Raw genomic sequence first — 20695 nt, forward strand, 5'->3', positions numbered from 1 at the left:
ACTCTAGCAATAGTGGAGAGGTGGGTGGCAGTAAGGCTTGATTAAGCAACCAATGAAATTCTTTATCAGCAAGCACAGTACATTTGGGATGAAAGGGATGTGGTCTAAGGAGGTCAGTTCTTAAACAAAAAAATGTGGTTAGTTGGGGAAAAAAAGGAAGAAAACAAAGAGGATAAATGTTATCAACATAAGGTAATAAAGATGGAGCTAAGACACCAGAGCAGAAAGAATGAAAGTGAAAAATAAAATAAAAGATTTACAATTAAGTCTCATTAACAAGATAAAAGAACTTGTAAAGTCCTAGGTGCAGATACTGCAAAAAAAAAAATAAATAAATGAAGCTAAATTTATACAAGTACTCAAATATATATTGAAATTATGTCTAGATAGATAACAAAATACAGAATGTACACATACATACATTCAGACATATATATACATACAGGTATTGTCATACAAATATGTGCATAAAGAAGCATATACACATACAAACATTAACATGCATATACACATGTAATATGTAAAATATAAAGTTATATAACTTATGGTTGGCTTTCCTTTGAAACATATGTAGTACATATTTGCCTCCTCCATTTTCAACTCTCTCACAGGATATACTAATAGCATTGGCTATTAGTATATCCTGTGAGATCACTGTGTAGTGAACATGATCAATGTTTTCTTTGTTGGTGTCAGTTGCAGGACATCCAAACATTGGCCATCTTCAAGATTCTCCCTTTCTTTCCTAAATTTATGTCCTCTTTTTCATTGTTAATAAAGCTGAAGTATTATCCCCTAATGTAGCAACTACGTCAGCATGAATGCCCTTGAGGGTTAAACCCAACTTCTCCAGATAGTTGATAGCACCACAATGCCAAATTTTGTCCATTTTCAAGAGAAGTCACTACTAGTTACTTTTGAAGTCTTCTTTGAACAATTAGATGTCAGTTAACCTGAAAAGAAACACTACAGTTATTAATAACAAGGGCTGAAATTAATACATGTAAGATTTCACACATCTAGCATCATTCCTTAATAGTCAGCCTATGAACTTTTCAGCCCACCTGCAAAATATTGGGTTGTCTGGAAAGTTTGTGCCAATTTATAGTAGCTTACCTTTCGACTTATTTTAGAACATGGTTGAGTCCATAAAATAGAATTTGACTACACCTTCATTTAAAGCACAGTTTAAGCTATCTTTTTGTGGAAGAAGGTTTATGTTCCTATAACCTGTGTTAATTCTGTAACCCTTTAAAATGGAAGATAAGAAAGTTCATTTTTGGCACTTGATGCTTTGGGAACCAGACAAAAATTGCTGCAGCTCAGTTGGGATGTGTTACCCAACTCTACATATTCACCAGATATTGCTCCTTCAGATTTCCACTTATTCAGGTCTCTGCAGAATAGTCTTAATGGTAAAAATTTCAATTCCTTGGATGACGTAAAAAGATACCTTGATGAATTCTTTGCCATGAAAGCACTTCAATTCTGGGAAGAGGGTACTTTCTAGTAAAAGGAAAGATGGAGATGCATTGTGCAACAAAATGGTTCATATTTGGTTGATGAAAAATGTAAGGGCAAGTATTTATTGACCTTTGTCTTTGCTTTGAAAATTGGCACAAACTTTCAGGACAACCCAATATTTCCATTGTGAAATATAAAATGACTATTTCTGTTTTTCTAGAAGTGTTACATTTAATTAGAATTTTTAATACATATTCTTTTTATTTTTATATCTATAACTTAAAATGTCTTTTATTTCTTTTTTTTTGTTACCATTCCAGATTTTATTTCCTTTCTAATGATGAGTTATTGGAAATTCTTGCTCAAACACGGAATCCTCTTGCTGTTCAGCCACATATGAAAAAATGCTTTGATGCCATAAATTTACTGGATTTTGGAGAAAAAGACAAGGATTTAGAAGGTCAATAGAATCTTTGTGTGTTTGGAATTTTGATACCTTTAAGTTAGTGGTGGGTGGTAAGGGTATAGGCAAGTATTAAAAATTGTGGGATTAGATGAAGTGATAACTACAGAATACAAAGTATATTGAAAAGGAAGAAAAATTATTTTGTTTTTCTTTGCTTCACAGATATCCAAGCACATGCTGAAACTATGAAGACAATCTATGCTATGATATCACCTGAAGGTGAAATTGTCAGTCTTGGTAGGGTAAGTGATATCTGCTATGAATTTTATGTACATCTTACAGCTTTCTCTTCCTCTGCTTTCCCCCTCTCTTTTGCTGTGTGTCTCTCTCCCCATGTCTCTCTCTCTCCCTACGCCATGCGCCTTCACAACTATGAAGATTAAATCTTGTTAAAGACATCTGATTTATAGTCACTATTACTGGAAAAGCCAATGTTGTTTTTTACATTTCCATTTCCCATTCTTGTGAGAACCTTGAACCAACATTCTAAAACATTTATTAAATGTGTAGTGACGCCTGGTTTCCGACGCCATTTTGGGATTTTCATCCTCGCATGTATAGGGATTAGAGTTTTCTGGAAGGCCTGCCAGAAGCTCCTTATGTGCATGTGCAGTCATCAGCAGCAGCTTGACCACTATTCTCACTCTTTACCCATTGCTGCCAATAGAGCCAGACACAACTAGACCAGCTCCGTGTGAAGGTGATCCACGACTTAGGCGAATCTGTGAAGAATGCCTTCACAATTGTGATTGAACCGACCCTGCTGCTTCTACCCCCAAGGTGTCCAGGCTACCGGTGTCCAGAGATGAAATGCTTATTTTGACGAAATAAATTATTATTGTTATTTGTTCAGAGATTCTTGTTCCCGCTATTTTCCTTTCTACGACTATGTAAGGAATTGTGAGGCACCCATCAAGTGCCAACCTCACTTCCTACAAATGCTTCCAGTATTTGGAAATCCTTGTACACTAATACCACCTTTAATCTTTATGTCTTTGTTTCTGTGCAAAGGTCACTTCAGAGAGGTCACTACAATAGCAAAATATACTTTTATCCAGTGCGCTGCCTGCAATCTCTTCTAGAAGTCTCATGATTTTAAATATTATTATAACTGTATGAAGTAGACTTTATTCTGTTACTTGTTACTTATTCTGTTACTGTGGCCATGTTGGAGCACTGCCTTTCTTTATCTAACCAAATAATATTTCAACTATTTGCAGCTGTTGTTTACTGGTCTAAATATTCCATTTTCCCCTCACTAGTGTCATGTTTTCATAACTGAGATGATGAAATTTCTTTACTCATAATATTCTTGGCATTCTTAGTCTACAACCTGGTTTGAATATTCTAGAAATATTTCACTTAATTTATAATGTTCTTGAGAAAATATAATCTTTACAATCTTTTAGTTTCTTTCTCTTATAAAGACATAGCCTCTTGCTTATATCAGAAAATCATTACTTTTCTACATGTGTTAGGTATGCGGTGTGGTGTTCATTTAGTCATATGAAGTTTGTAACCTAATATAGATTCCTGGTTTGCATTAATTTGGTTATTGTTGTTGGAAAATGTATTTACATCATACATTTCTATATCCATTCAAATTATATATATCTATGTTATCAAGAGTGGTTGTGTGGTAAGTAGCTTGCTTACCAGCCACATGGTTCCAGGTTCAGTCCCACTGCATGGCACCTTGGGCAAGTGTCTTCTACTATAGCTTCGGGCTGATCAAAGCCTTGTGAATGGATTTGGTAGACGGAAACTGAAAGAAACCCGTCGTATATATGTATAAGTATATATATATGTATGTGTGTGTTTGTATGTCTGTGTTTGTCCCCCCAACATTGCTTGACAACCGATGTTAGTGTGTTACGTCCCCATAACTTAGCAGTTCGGTAAAAGAGACCAATAGAATAAGTACTAGGCTTACAAAGAATAAGTCCTGGGGTCGATTTGCTCAACTAAAGGTGATGCTCCAGCATGGCCACAGTCAAATGACTGAAACAAGAAAGAGAGAGAGAAAATATTATTATTATAATATTAGTTTCACATTTTGGCACAAGGCCTATGTATATACTCCAAATGCACCAGTGCTTGTCATTCAAGAATTTATTTACATGAAGAACTAGCATCATCATCATCAACACCACCTATCACATGTATTTCTAAGTTTAAAACATTCAGGAATTGGTCAATAAAAAAAACAAAAATACTTCTGTTCATGTAGTCACACATGAAGGACATTGTTAGGTAGCATTTCCTCCAACAAAATATCTTTTTTTATTTTCTGTTCTTATGATGACTCTGGTAAGAAAATAATAAAATGTCGTTTATAAACTGTTTGGTGTTAGGACTTGAAGACACGTGGAAACGTTGAAGATTGGCTTGGTAAAGTTGAAGAAGCAATGTTTGCTAGCATACGACAATTGGTTAAACGAGCTGTCTTGGATCATGATGAAACAGAATACAAAACGTGGCTATTTTCCTTCCCAAATCAGGTAAAGAAATCATTATTATATTGCATTTATGCCTTGATATATATATATATGAGGGGTTGCACCAGACTGTAGTCTGATTTGGCATGGTTTCTACAGCTGGATGGCTTTCCCGATGTCATAATATAATATAATATGATACAATATAGCATAATATGATATACTATAACATAATATATGTCACGTAAAAAGAATAAAATGAATATATATATATATATATATATATATATAATATATATATATAATATATATATATATATAATATATATATATATATATATATATATATATATATATATATATGTATATATATATATATATATATATATATTATATATATATATATATATATATGTATATATAATGAATATATAGGATGAAGGAGTAAAGAAAAGGAAAAAAACATGACAGGAACAAGTTTTAAAAGGGTTGAAAGGAAAGAAAAGGAGCAAGTGTTGGAAAGAAGAAAAAGAAGTGCCCTCCAAAAATGTTTAAAGTTGTTTAGAGGCCAGCTGGGAAAGTGGTTTTATGTAGATGAGGTGTTTATATATATATATATATATTATATATATATATATATATATATATATTATATATATATATACATATATATATATATATACAAGAAAAAAGCTTTTTTCTTGTTTATAATCACCCCACATTATTTTATGGTTAATACCATATAGATTTCTGGTGCATCTAAGTTAAGTACCGCATTCATGTGAATTCAATAGAACTCACTTGAATCTTAATTGCTTTTACTATATATATATATATATATAACATATATATAACGTATAACGATGGGACACGTGTTTGTCTTGGAGTTATAAGTTAGTTATTAAGGCCGGTTACCGATGATAATTCACCTGGCAGATAATCTTTTTTGCTAAAGAAATCTGAAACCATGGTATAACCGCAAAAAAATAACAAGGTAAAAGTTTTTTATTTTTCATCTCCTTTGAAAATTGCTATTAAATCGTGGTTTTGGTTGATTTAGTTGCTGCTTCTTGCATGTAAAAATTACCAGTTAAAGGGTAGTTTTCTCTTGTGTTTAAATGTACACTATTTTGAAATAATATATATATATATATATATATATATATATATATAAACTTTGTTATTTTATGGAACCCCTCTTATATTGGGTGTATCCAGAAATCACAGCTATGATGTTAAATAACTCAACTGGTAATTGAACCTGTGTCACACTCTTGGCTGATTGGAACTTACTACTATTCTATCAGTCTCCTCTGAATGTGTTTGCAATTAAATTGTAACTTTTTCAGAAAGTAAATGAAAACAGTTACCCTGTATGTAAACACTAAGAACTTTCCCACCTTTTTCTCTCAATTGCTAAACAATTAACCCTTTTGCTACTGTATTCATTTTGAGATGCTCTGTGTTTCTTTCAATTACTTTAAATATAACAAAGAATTTAGTAAAATAACTTAGTTATCATTCAGCTAGTATTAGGAACACAAATTGTGACTAGGGTTAGGTAGAAGATTTTAATTCAAAACTTATGGAAACAAGATATTTGTACTCAGAGAGAGAGAGCCAGCTTCAGCCGGGTTGGTAATGAAAGGGTTAATGGTCTTGAAGAAAAAGAAAAGAAAAACACATTCCATAAGAAATGTTTCACCTCATTAGAATGTTTAATTTATATATCTCAGGTTATGTCATACTGATGAAAATCTAAAAAAAAATTAAATGGTATTATATATGATTATTTAAAACTAGAAATTTTAAGCCCTTTGTAATAAAGCAAGCAAAAAAGAATTAAATATATGTATTCAGTGTATCTTTTCTCTTATTCCCTAATTTCAAAATTAAACTTCTAATCCTGCCAAATATTATGAAGAAATGATTATCTCCCTTGTACTAATAGCGGGGACTCTATGTGAATAAAAAAAAATGTGAACAATATTTTTGTTACAAAAGTTGAATCTTCCCCTTTCAATTGTTAAGATCTCTTGTTGATCTTTCTCTGAAGGTGATACTTACAGTGTCTATGGTGATGTGGTGTCGAGATGCACATCTTTGTTTGGAAAGTGAAGATAACTGTCTTGAGATGATGGGAATATTTGAACAAAAGTGCTTCAATGTGAGTAAGAATAAACTTTTTGTTTTCTTCTTTCTTACTTTTGAGCTGAATGTCCCTTTTCTTTCATCAGCTGGTGTTTTACAAATGCTCCCCTCTCCATGTTTTACAGTAAAAAAAGGCACACAGCAAATTATTTTAATCAACAAAAGCTACAATAGTTTCTTCTCTTTTTAGATATTTACTTGGGAGCTTACAATACCTCACAAGATGGTGCCACTGTCCAGGTTCAAATCCACTACTTTGCACTAGATTCTTTGTTCTTGTTAATGCTTTTTTAATGTCAGATAGCAAATATTTAGCTGTTTAATATTTAAACCAGCCATATCCAGCCAAAACATTCTACTTGTATTATGTTCACGCTGTCCAGATCCAGACTCGCACACCAACCCTACAATATCATTCTAAGAGTCAATAGTGACCACATCAAAATCTGAAGCTACAGTATAAATATAAATAAATGCGCCTTAGCCAGGCTCATGGCCCGGTTTCCCAGTTTCTATGGTGTATGTGTTCCCCAGCTGGACGGGATGCCAGTCCATCACAGCATTACTCATTTTTGCCAGCTGAGTGGACTGGAGCAACGTGAAATGAAGTGTTTTGCTCAAGAACACAACATGTCGCCCAGTCCAGGAATCAAAACCACAATCTTACGATCATGATGTTGACACCCTAACCACAAAGCCATGCACCTCCACTCAAGCTACAGTATAATGCATGATTAATTCAAAACAAAGTGGATAAATAAGTATTACTTTTGACAGAATAGTGTGAATGCAGGAGTTAAGCAGCTCCTTTAACTTTCACTTCATAATTTTTTTCCCTTCTTTGGGCATCTCCCTAATAACATGAACTGTGAACATCCTTTGGTCTTTCTTTTGTCCTTTTTGTATTTGATTTTTGTCTTTTGATATTCATTTGCAGCTTTGATTATAACACTCTTTTACTTGTTTCAGTCATTTGACTGTGGCCATGTTGGAGCACCACCTTTATTCGAGCAAATCGACCCCAGGACTTATTCTTTGTAAGCCTAGTACTTATTCTATCAGTCTCTTTTGCTGAACTGCCAAGTTACGGGGACATAAACACACCAGCATCGGTTGTCAAGCGATGTTGTGGGGGACAAACACAGACAAACACACACACACTCACACACACGCGCATATACAATGGGCTTCTTTCAGTTTTCGTCTACCAAATCCACACACAAGGCTTTGGTTAACCCGAGGCTATAGTAGAAGACACTTGCCCAAGGTGCTACACAGTGGGAATGAATGAACCTGGAACCATGTGGTTGGCAAGCAAGCTACTTACCACACAGACACTCCTGCGCCTATATATATATGTATATATATATGCATATATATATATATATATGCACACAAATAGAGACAAATATATATCTGCATATGTGTACCTGTGTGTGTGTTACTGTCTCCTTGCCTTGACATTGCGTGATAGTGGTAAACAAGTGTCACCATCATACAAGTGGTGTCATTTGTTCCCAGTCTTTCATGAAAAGCATATTTAGTCATGGGAAAATATTACCTTGCTTGAAAACAGATGAGGCCTGGCAAAAGGAAGGCCATCCAGCTGTAGAGAACCTGCCCCAACAACTTCTGTCTGATCCATCCAAACATGGAAAAGTGGATCTTAAATGGCAATGATGATAATTCCATAACAGTATAGATGTTTCCATAACAGTGTAGAAAATTTTTGAAAATTATCCCCCATACTAGGCATAGGAGTGGCTGTGTGGTAAGTAGCTTGCTTACCAACCACATGGTTCCAGGTTCAGTCCCACTGCGTGGCACCTTGGGCAAGTGTCTTCTACTATAGCCTCGGGCCGACCAAAGCCTTGTGAGTGGATTTGGTAGATGGAAACTGAAAGAAGCCTGTCATATATATATGTATATATATATGTACGTGTGTGTATGTATGTGTATGTTTGTGTGTCTGTGTTTGTCCAACCAACGTTGCTTGACAACCAATGCTGGTGTGTTTACGTCCCCGTAACTTAGCGGTTCGGTAAAAGAGACCGATAGAATAAGTACTAGGGCTTACAAAGAATAAGTCCTGGGGTCGATTTGCTCGACTAAAGGCTGTGCTCATGCATGGTCACAGTCAAATGGCTGAAACAAGTAAAAGAGTATGCTAGTATAGAAAAACAGTGTTACACAGAGAAAAGAAATAATATTTGCAAATTTATATAAAAACTACATGTAATGATTTTATAGTTGATTTTCTTTTAAACATTACTTTTCCAGGATTTGAACCAGCTTGCTGCTCTTGTGAGTGGGAAACTATCAAAACTGAACAGGGCTACAGTGTGTGCTCTAATTACCACAAAAGTTAATGCTCGGGATATTATCTCTGAATTAGTTAAGAAACAGGTTTGTGAATTCATTGATTAAAATAAATGTTAACAGTATCCTAATTGTATTCATGCTGGTTGTTAGCCTCCTCCTCCTCCTCCTTGCACACTCTGTGACCTTATCATCGTTATTATCATCATTGTTGCAGTCCTTATCTTTGTTGATGGTTTAGAATGGATATACAGTAAACTCCCTGTCAGGCAATATTTAAATAAGTGGAACTTTCCTGGAAAAAAAAAATATTACAGGAAAGTGTATTTGGATTGTTGCTTCTCAAAGTACAGTACAACAAAGGCGCATGGCTTAGTGGTTAGGGCATTCAGCTCATGATTGTAAGGTCGTGAGTTCAATTCTCAGTGACACATTGTGTCCTTGAGCAAGACACTTCATTTTCATGTTGCTCCAGTCCACTCATCTGGCAAAAATGAGTTGTACCTGTATTTCAAAGGGCCAGCCTTGTCATAATCTGTGTCACGCTGAATCTCCCTGAGAACTATGTTAAGGGTACATGTGTCTGTGGAATGCTCAGCCACTTGCACATTAATTTCATGAGCAGGCTATTATGTTGACCATATCAGCTGGGACCCTCGTTGTCATAACTGACAGAGTGCTCCGTTACAGTACAGTATTGTATTTTACTGTATTTAATAATAATAATAATGAAATTATTGTATACAGTGCTCAGGTGTACCACAACTTGTCAGAAAGTGCGTATAAAGCATATGAAGTAATGTACAAATGTCTGGAAAGTGAACAGTGTATGAGTCAGATACCTGCTTGCATGTATATGGAGGGGAGAAAATGAGATATAGTGTTGGTGAATCTCAGAAAGCATGGAAGTTTTGAAGGATACAGTGCTCCGACAACTAACAACTGATGCCGGCAGTTTGTTCCATGCTTCAGCAACTCTCAGGGTGAAAAAATGTTTCTGAAAGTCACTGAAGAACGACCTCAGGATGCTGAATTTTTTAGGCCAGATCACAAAGTACTGAGATGCTTAGCGTGACCCCCACCCAGAAGTGTTAAGACTGGTCTTTCTCATGGTGTAAATACCTGTATTTTATTAGTTAAATAAAACTCGTTCTTTACTTAAATTGTATTTTCATTTCTTCCTATTTCAATAAATTCTAGAATATTCAGAATAGTAATAATAATATTGATTTATAATGTATATATATATATATATATATATATATATATATATATCATCATCATCATCATCGTTTAGCGTCCGTTTTCCATGCTAGCATGGGTTGGACGGTTCAACTGGGGTCTGTGAAGCCAGAAGGCTTCATCAGGCCCAGTCAAATCTGGCAGTGTTTCTACGGCTGGATGCCCTTCCTAACGCCAACCACTCCGTGAGTGTAGTGGGTGCTTTTTACGTGCCACCCGCACAGGTGCCAGACAGAGCTGGCAAACGGCCACGAACGGATGGTGCTTTTTATGTGCCACCGGCATGAGGGCCAGGCAAGGCTGGCAACGGACACGAACGGATGGTGCTTTTTACGTGCCACCGGCATGAGGCCAGTCGGGGCGGCGCTGGCTGGCCTCGTGCTGGTATATATATATATATATCAGCCAGTAATGGATATGCTCAAGTGGTTAAGACCAAGCAACTGACAAACAAATTTGTGGTATTGAGCAGAATATTTGCTATAATGATATTTTTGCTTCAGCTACTCAGTGCTGGATCTATGTGAAATGTAATGGAAAATAAGTGAGTTTCAAAACATAGACGTCCAGGTTAGAAAAGCAGAGTTTGTAGGGAATAGTAGTGATTTCCTTTGATTTCTAAATAGGCGATAATACTTACTGGCCAAAGAAAAGGAAAAAGAACCCCATTTTGTTACACAGTGTTATTGTTGTACAGTCTCAGATGAATTCTAGCATGCAAGTTACTTGTGAAAAGAAAACTCCAAAAATGAGGTGTGACCTTAATTAATTATATCTAATTAGTAAAGAGCCAAAGATACATATTTATGCATCAGTAAACCCAGCTTTTTTTTCTCTGAGTAAAAATATTTCCTGACAGACTGAACATTCTATTTCCATTCCAATCAATACAACACACTCTAACACAGCTGAATTCTGAATAGTACTGAAATACTGAAGAACGACCTCAGGATGCTGAATTTTTCAGGGAAGATCACAAAGTATTGAGATGCTTGGCGTGACCCCCACCCCCAGCAGAAGTGTTAAGACTGGTCTTTCTCATGGTGTAAAGCACTCATGGTTGTGCTGTGTAAAAGTGCCCAGCATACTCTGTATGGTGGTTGGCATTAGGAAGGGCATCCAGCCATAAGAACCATGCCAAATCAGACTGGAGTCTGGTGCAGCTTCCCACCTTGCCAGCTCTGGTCAAACTGTCCAACCCATGCCAGCATGGACAGTGGATGTTAAAGGATGATGATGATGATGATGATGATAATGATGGTGATGGTGGTGGTGGTGATGTGTAAATAGGAAATTACTCTCTTAAATTAAAAAAAAAATTCTTTTAGAATCTAAGTATGAAAATTTGATTAAGCCTGTTAATTAAATGCAATATCAATTAAGGAAAACTTCTTGCTTAGATATTATTATTAATAGCGTAAATAAATCACTTACAATTATTTCAGGAAAGTTTTGTCATATTTTCTGTTTCCTCAATATTTTCTGTTTTCTCAGTTATTTCTTGAAGTTAAAAACATATAAATTTGATTGATATTTGTTTGAATACAGTTAAAGAAATAATATCAAATAAACTATATGAGAAAAGAGAGAAAGATTTCCTGTTAACTTCTTTACTGTTTGACATATTTAATATGTAAACTGTTTTCCTTTTTACACGGAAGGCATTTGAAATGTAATTTGGTTTTTAATAATTTTTATTTTTCACATCTCCGAAATATTTCTTTTTCTTTAGTTTTGTAAATGTTATTAGCAAAATAAATTTTTCATTGTTGTGTCAATATATTTCAGATAAATGCTTATTTAATTTTCTGTTACAGTCCGTGAATACTTTTTCTGTTGAATTCACTAGGTTGACAGTATTGAGAGCTTTGATTGGCAGAAACAACTCCGCTATTATTGGGATACCACCACAGACATGTGTATTATCCATATGTCTAATTCCGATTATTTCTATGGTTACGAGTACCTTGGGGCTTCTCCAAGACTTGTTATAACACCCTTAACGGTAAGGATAATTTTTTTTTTCAAGTAGCCTAGTCATTTGAAAGACAAGAAAATTCTACATTAACCTTAATTTTATTGAAATAGAGCCTCTTCATGTATATGTGGACATTCAGGGTTCAGGGTGCAGGGGATGCAAGCACCCTTCCTTAAATTTTTAGTGGGTGCAAAATCAAGATTTGCACCCCTACTTACTTTTCTCAGGTTTAGCAAACAGTTGTGTAAAAGAAAGTAGTTTGAAGTCAGGTTGACCAACATGTTGGAAAGTAACTCCTTTCTGGAAAATTCTCCCCTGATGAAATACCCAATTAACCAGTTTTAATATGAAAATTTTGAATTGATTTAATTTAATTTCTCTAATTGAATTAATCAGTTATGGAAATGGCTGTGGGGATAAGAATTTCATATTATATTAATTTGAAAATCCTAGAATAAACTGATGTCTATGTCAATTTCTCCATTTCCCTCTTTTTCTCAGTCATAAATAATTGAAATACCTATATCCATCAATGCAAAACTAACATATTTAATTTTTCACTGAACACTGGTAAAAATCAGAGAACTAGGATACAAACATCCCTTAAAGGATTATAGTCCTTGGTAAAATAAAATTTATATATATATATATATATATATATTACGGAGATGTACTTGCATAGCAAGTTACCTGATCTGAGATCATGTGCTGGAACAAAAACAATTGCACCGTGGAAGGTGTTTATAAGCCATTTAAGAAACACAGCACGGAATTTTGTCTGTGAACGGGTCGTGGCCTCAAAACGACGAAAATATTTTGCCAAATTAAATTTAAATGTTGAAGTGAATCTAACGGTTTTTGTGTGTTTCTTAAATGGCTTATAAATATCTTCCATGCTGCAATTCTTTATGTATATGTGTGTGTGTGTGTATACACACACATACATATACATACATACATATATGTATGTATGTATATATATCTATATATATAAAACTGTAGTTGTGTGAGTGTCTGTCCCCTTCGATTTAGATTCCTAACTACTCCCACATTTTGCGGTGCAGTTTAACCAAATTCGGGTATCTTATAGTCGTGATTCATATCGAGCCCGTCTGGCTATTAGCGCACGTCTACGATGAGTCTACGATTTAAAAAATAATTTAACATCATTTTTTATTCCATTTTAATGCATAATATTTCGTGTGTCGATGGCGGCGGAGTTGGCGTCCACGCTCACAGCTGCACCTGTGTTGCTTTTCCCCCTTCTTCCCTCCCTCGTGAAGCTGTGGGGAAGGGAGTGTAAGGAAATCAATGCCGTAAAGCATTGTCAAGGAGACCAGCGTTCTTTTAGAACAACGACTTCATGGCTTGAAGACACCAAAACAGAAATGGCTAAGAAAGCCCGAATTGGCATCTATAAGGGAAGTAACTCTCTAAAAATGCTTATATAGTTATTTCCCTTACAAACCCGAGCAACGCCGGGCGATACTGCTAGTATATATATATATATATATATATATATATATATATATGTATGTGTGTGTGTGTATGTATGTATGTGTGTACACATACATGCTATCATCATCATTGAACATCCATGTTTCTTGCTGGCATGGGTTAGCTGGTTTGACAGGATCCAGTGGGCCCAAGGACTGCATTGTGTTCCACTGTCTGCTTTGATATGGTTTCCACAGCTGGATGCCCTTCCTAATGCAAATGACTTTACATTGTGTACAGAGGTTTTTTTTGTGCCCCTGGCACCAGTGAGGTTGCAATGCAGTTTGCATGACTACAAAATCTGGTGTGGTGCTTGTGCTTTTTGTGAGTTGATGAAGGGTTAAACTTTGGCAGAAGGAAGAGAAAGGTGAGAAGGTTCTTATTGTACAGGAATTACATGGTTACTCACATTTTAAAGAGAGGGTAAGAATGATCAAATAGGAGCTGTAAGTCCAGGTAGATCCTCAAAGTATGAGGTGAGTAGAAGTGTGTGAGGACAGAGGGACTAAAAGTGTTACTTTGTAAAAGTGTATAGGTGGTGCAAGAGAAGAGGGAAATGAGAGGTAGGTAACTCTATAAAGACTGGATGGAGTTGAAGGGTAAATGTAAGGAGTGGTGGATGACCAATGATGCATGACTTTTGGAAGGTACAGGAATGTAGAAAAGGGCTTGGGGATAAAAATAGTGTTTATTAATAATGATTTAAGTGATTCACTTTCAGTACATACGTAATATATTATGTAAGGCTAGCCAAACAGGCAGACAGGCAATCAGGCAACAGTGGCGACGAGCACTGGGGCTCGCTGGAAGGAGAAAACAAAAAAATATAGGGTAACACATATCGTCAACATTTATTTGCACATCTATTTTTTTGTAGCCAGAAAGCTGATCATTTTGAAAGCAAGGTGGACCACTTGATATTAGAATGTTGCAAAAGTTATTTCCCTTACATTGTAGCTCTCTCTCTATCTCTCTCTCTCGTTGCAATCAACGATTTGCGTATCTTTATTTTCTGACAATCTTTTATTTATTAGCTTTCACTTGTTTTAGTCATTAGAATACGACCATGCTAGGGCACCACCTTAAAGAATTTTTAGTCGAATGAATCGATCCCAGCGCTTTTTCTCTTTTCAAGCCTGGTACATATTCTAGGGGTCTCTTTTTTTTCCCTAGCTGTTAAATTACAGGGATGTAAACGCACCAACACTGGTTGTCAAGTGGTGGTGGTGGATAAATGCACACGCGCGAACACACACACACGCACGAAGGGCTTTTTTCGGTTTCTGTCTACAAAATCCACTCATAAGGGTTTGGTCTGAGGCTATAAGAGAAGATACTTACCCAAGATATTTACCCACTGAAGCTACAAGAAAAGATATTTACCCAAGATGTCACATAGTGGGACTGAACCCAGAACCATGTGGTTGTGAAGCAAGCTTCTTACCACACTGCCATGCCTATGAACACTTCTGTTTTTCTTCTCAATTTAGTTATAACAAAGCTGGACTCTGCCCTCTAATATTTTATGATGCCTTTGCCAGAGCTGTCAGATAGGGTTTGTAAGTTTTTGTACTCTTAAGGAACGCGGGACTCTCTATTCTGGAATTTTGCTAGAATAATTTTTATACTAACTATTAACTCCTCCTCCTCCATACATATATATAAATATACATATATACAATGGGCTTCTTTCATTTTCCATCTACCAAATCCACTCACAAGGCTTTGGTCAGCCCAAGGCTATAGTAGAAGACACTTGCCCAAAGTGCCACGCAGTGTGACTGAACCTGGAACCATGTGGTTGGTAAGCAAGCTACTTACCACACAGCCACACCTGTGCCTATAATAATAATAATATAATAATAATAATAATAATAATAATAATAATAATAATCGTTTCTGCTAAAGGCACAAGGTCTGAAATTTTGTGGGCGGGGACTAGTTGATTACATTAACCCCAGTGTTTCATTGGTACTTAATTTATTGACCCCGAAAGGACAAAAGGCAAAGTTGACCTCAGCAGAATTTGAACTCAGCATGTAGCAACAGACAAAACACCACTAAGCATTGCATCCAGTGTGTTAATGATTCTGCCAGCTCATTGCCTTGATAATAATAGTAATAATAATAATAATGATGACGATGCTGATGATCATTTCATATTTTGGTACAAGGTCATATGAAGGAACCTTGCTGAAACAGATACTGGAACTTGGTACGGCCCTTTGGTTCATCAGTTTATGTCAAGCTGTTCAACACATGCTAGCTTGGAAAATTAGATGATGAAGGCGATGATGATGATAGCAGTCGTGGTGGTGGCAGTAGTGTGTGTGTGTAGCATGACCCCACTGGGTCTTCTTCCTCTGTTCACTTTCCCAGCTTCTCTTCATTCCACATTCCTACATTGTGACAGAAAAATAGAAACCAATGAAGAAGAAAAGAAAACTCACTTGGCCTTTTGTATAGAACAGTGATTCTCAACCATTTTTAACCTATGGATACCATTTGATTCCTATTTTACTTGGATGTACCCTCATAGCCATTCGATATTTAAGAAGATCACATATTTTTATTATTAGATTTTATTAGGAATTATATCTATACTAATAAATGGCGTATTTGTGAATTTGTTACTTGAACTCCTCTGAGATTATCCAACAGACCTTGATGAAACTTGACACGTCTGTGGGGCTTATGCCCATGTGGTTGCTTATGCACTTGGAATTTAAAAAACATCAATTTTTAGTCAGTGTCGATTTTTCAAAAATCGTAAGATTTCGGCATTTTTTGCACTAGCCATTGTGACCTCAATTTGATGAAAAATGCTGAGATTTGATGAAAAATGTTTCATGGTTATAAACAGACAGCTTATCAACAGTAATCTAATTAGCATTTGCTAATTCTTCATTTCAATGCAAACTGTTTTGATTTGCTAAAACTTATTATTTCAATTCGTTGTTTTAATTCCCCAGTGTTTCAGGTTTTGATTAGGTAAGATCATTTTATTTCTCAAGCAAAATTCAAGCATTTTGTGTACTAGCCATCATGACATCAATTTGAAAAAATCTACCCCAAAGCATAAAATTTCACCATTTTATGCACATGCATAAAAATGATGACAACACGGGTTTGCTACCAGACTCTGCTTATTGTTTTGTCAGATTGGTCCTACCCATTAATGTAGATTTTAACTTATTGAAAAATGCCAAAATTTGACGAAAAATGTTTCATGGCTATCAACAGACATCGTATCAACAGTAATCTAATTAGCATTTGCTAATTCTTCATTTCAATGTGAATTGTTTTGATTTGCTAAAACTTATTATTTCAATTCGTTGTTTTAGTTCCCCAGCATTTTGGGTTTTGATTAGCTGAGAGCATTTTTTTTCTCAAGCAAAATTTAGGCATTACTCTTTACTCTTACTCTTTTACTTGTTTCAGTCATTTGACTGTCGCCATGCTGGAGCACCACCTTTAGTCAAGCAAATCGACCCCAGGACTTATGCTTAGTAAGCCCAGTACTTCTTCTATCGGTGTCTTTTGCCGAACCGCTAAGTTACGGGGACATAAACACGCCACCATCGGTTGTCAAGCGATGTTGGGGAGACAAACACAGACACATAGACATATACACACACATATACATATACATATATACATATAAAGTACGGGCTTCTTTCAGTTTCCGTCTACCAAATCCACTCATAAGGCTTTGGTCGGCCCGAGGCTATAGTAAAAGACACTTACCCAAGGTGCCACGCAGTGGGACTGAACCCGGAACCATGTGGTTCGTAAGCAAGCTACTTTATTTCATTTAATTTGCCACAAGGGCAGCACACAGAGTAGCTACGGGCTGGACAAAGACATTAATGGATGATGGTGGTGGTGAATGAAGATGGTGATGGGAGAAGTCAGAAAGCGCCCGCCGACTTTTGCTTCTCTAAGCAACTTACCACACAGCCACTTCTACACCCATTGTGACATCAATTTGACAAAATCTGCTCCAAAGTGTAAAATTTCACCATTTTACACACAAGCACAAAAATGACGATGACATGGGTTCACTACCAGATTCTGCTAATTTTTTTGTCAAATTGGTCCTACCCATTATTATAGATTTAAAATTTTTGAAAAATGTCAAAATTTGCCGAAAAATGTTTAATGGTAATATTTTATCGGATACCTCAACTAGTATTATATAAAAAGAAAATTGTTAAAATGTTTTGTGAATTGTAGAAGTATAAGCAATTTATTACTTGTAAATTTTAACAATGTGGAGGCACATGGCCTAGTGGTTAGAGCAGCAGACTCGCAGTCGAGGGATCGCAGGTTCGAATCTCAGACCGGGTGATGTGTGTGTGTTTTGAGCGAAACACCTAAGCTCCACGTGGCTCTGGCAGAAGGTAATGACAAACTTCTGCTGATTCTTTTGCCAGAACTTTCTCTCATTCTTTCCTCTTGCATCATGCAACTCACCTGCAATGGACCACTGTCCCGTCCAGGTGGGGAACCTATAATCCAAGGAAACTGGGAAACTGGCCCTTATGAACCAGGCATGGCTTGAGAAGGAAGGAAGGAAATTTTAACAACAAAATCTTATATGTTCCCTCAAGGGCCATATGGACCCTGGTTGAGAACCGCTGGTATAGAAGATAACAAAATGTTGGGTTGTTTTAGAAATCTGTGACATTGGCAGTTGGGAACAAAGGGGTGAAAACAAAATAAAAAGGGGAAAAATACAGTTTGCACTTTTTCCTTTTACTTTAACATTTTGAATTGAAAATCTCTCATTAAGAGAGACATAGAAGATGAGCTTAGATCTGTCCTGCCCAGAAATGTGAAGAAGAAGTTAGGTGACTACATGTGCAGAATGGAAGTGTTATATTAACCAATTAGTGTCATACAACTCTTGTCTGTTATTAATGGAAGGATTAAATTTATTAACAAAGATAGTGTTCTTAATCCTCACATTTCCAAATTCTTTTCTCTAACCATAATGTGCTGGGTATGACATTTCTTTTTTTTACTTGTTTCAGTCATTACACTGTGTCTATGCTGGAGCACTGCATTGATGAGTTTTTAGTCGGAAGAATTGGCTCCTGTATGTTCTTTTAAGCCTGGTACTTATTCTACCAGTCTCTTTTACTGAGCTGCTAGCTTACAGGAATGTAAAGACACCAACATTGGTTGTCAAACAGACATAAAGACACTCATGTATATATATATGGTATAGGAGTGGCTGTGTGGTATGTAGCTTGCTTACCAACCACATGGTTCCAGGTTCAGTACCACTGCGTGGCACCTTGGACAAGTGTCTTCTACTGTAGCCTCGGGCCAACCAAAGCCTTGTGAGTGGATTTGATAGACAGAAACTGAAAGAAGCCCATTATATATATGTATATGTGTGTGTGTGTGTGTGTGTGTGTGTGTGTGTGTGTGTGCGTGTGTGTATGTTTGTGTGTCTGTGTTTGTTCTCCCCCAACATTGCTTGTGGTGTGTTTACATCCCCCGTAACTTAGCGGTTCGGCAAAAGAGACTGATAGAATGAGTACTAGGCTTACAAAGAATAAATCCTGGTGTCAATTTGCTCAACTAAAGGCGGTGCTCCAGCATGGCCACAGTCAAATGACTGAAACAAGTAAAAGAGAGTAAAAGATATATATATATATATATATATATATATATATGTATGTATGTATGTATGTATGTGTGTATGTCTGTGTGTGTGTGTGTGTGTGTATATATATATATATATGATGGGTTTCTTTCAGTTTCTGTCTATTATTCCCTTCAAACTTTGCTTTTATGACCTGGACATCATTGTTTTGAAACTGACCTATTTTCCATTACACTTCAGACACACTCAACACTGAGTTGCTGAAGCAGAAATATCATTATAGCAAATATTCTGCTCAGTACCACAGATTTGTTCATCATTTTTCATTCTTTCTAGGAGTAAGCAAATAGGAAATAAGTGTTGATACCCAAGAACAAAAATGATGTTACACAATGTAATGTTTACCTACAATCCTATGAGAGATACTGGCTTAATTTTAAAACCTTCCAATAAAATTCAGACCATTTGCAACAGTATTCTCTCACCGAAGCTGCCATGCTTTAATGATAAAAATCACAGTTGTATAGAGAGAGACTGAACATGCAACTAGTATTCTCTGGTCCTTTCCTGAGAGAATGTCTGTGTAGGAATCAGTCCACATATGCCAACAATGTATGCATACTGGCTAGCTGCCTCATCAGCAATGTGAACATATATTTGTAGGCCTACATATTGTACCACATGGTTTGTAATAAATGTAGTGGATCTTGTGGCTGATGCACTGTTTGTAAAAGTGGAGGTACATGGCCTAGTGGTTTGAGCAGCGGACTCGCGGCCGAGGGATCGCGGGTTCGAATCTAGGATTGGGCAATGTGTGTATTTATGAGCAAAACACCTAAGCTCCATGCAGCTCTAGCAGAAGGTAATGGCGAACTTCTGCTGACTCTTTCGCCACAACTTTCTCTCACTCTTTCCTCCTGCATCTTGCAGCTCACCTGCGACTGACCGGCGTCCCGTCCAGGTGGGGAACCTATACGCCAAGGAAACTGGGAAACTGGCCCTTATGAGCCTGGCATGGCTCGAGAAGGAACAAACAAAACAACAACACTGTTTGTAAACCACATACTTGTGTTAAAGAAGATATGCATACAAATGCTTCTTCTGATAAAAATCGACTGGAGAAATGCCATTTCCAAGATATTATGTTCTTCATAAAAGTCACAGAATGGAATATTGGAAACCTGTAGATTAACAAGATTATCCTTTTTAATAAACTTAAGGCTTCCATTGATATCAGTGAAGATTTGCATAGTGCTAATTTGTTGATAAACACCTCTAATATTCACATGCTACAACTTCTTAACTTCTCCATATATCTCTATAGAGCAGATCTAAGCTTGTTTTGTATTTTTTTTCTTTTCATGAGAGGCTTTAAATCTGAAATATTTAGATTTAAGGCAAAAGTGTAAACTCTTTTAGTTTCAGTTTGCTTTGTCATAGCTTCCTACACTGATTTAACACTATTCCACAGTCCTTCGTATAAACTATGCTATTCTTTTAAAATGCTGAAATGCCACAGTTAG

General features: G+C 36.1%; 1 protein-coding gene across 1 annotated transcript in view; it reads left to right on the forward strand.

Moving 5' to 3' along the window:
- Nucleotides 1-20695, forward strand: part of LOC115219341 (dynein heavy chain 6, axonemal-like) — a 349247-nt gene that overhangs the window by 80184 nt on the left and 248368 nt on the right. The window contains exons 27-32 of the mRNA XM_036509002.1: nucleotides 1785-1924; nucleotides 2093-2172; nucleotides 4285-4431; nucleotides 6425-6535; nucleotides 8800-8925; nucleotides 11930-12085. Of these exons, the coding sequence (XP_036364895.1) occupies nucleotides 1785-1924; nucleotides 2093-2172; nucleotides 4285-4431; nucleotides 6425-6535; nucleotides 8800-8925; nucleotides 11930-12085 (760 nt within the window). The remainder of the gene's footprint in view (nucleotides 1-1784; nucleotides 1925-2092; nucleotides 2173-4284; nucleotides 4432-6424; nucleotides 6536-8799; nucleotides 8926-11929; nucleotides 12086-20695) is intronic.

The sequence above is a fragment of the Octopus sinensis genome, linkage group LG14 (assembly GCF_006345805.1).
Source record: "Octopus sinensis linkage group LG14, ASM634580v1, whole genome shotgun sequence".
Taxonomy (NCBI): Eukaryota; Metazoa; Mollusca; class Cephalopoda; order Octopoda; family Octopodidae; genus Octopus; species Octopus sinensis.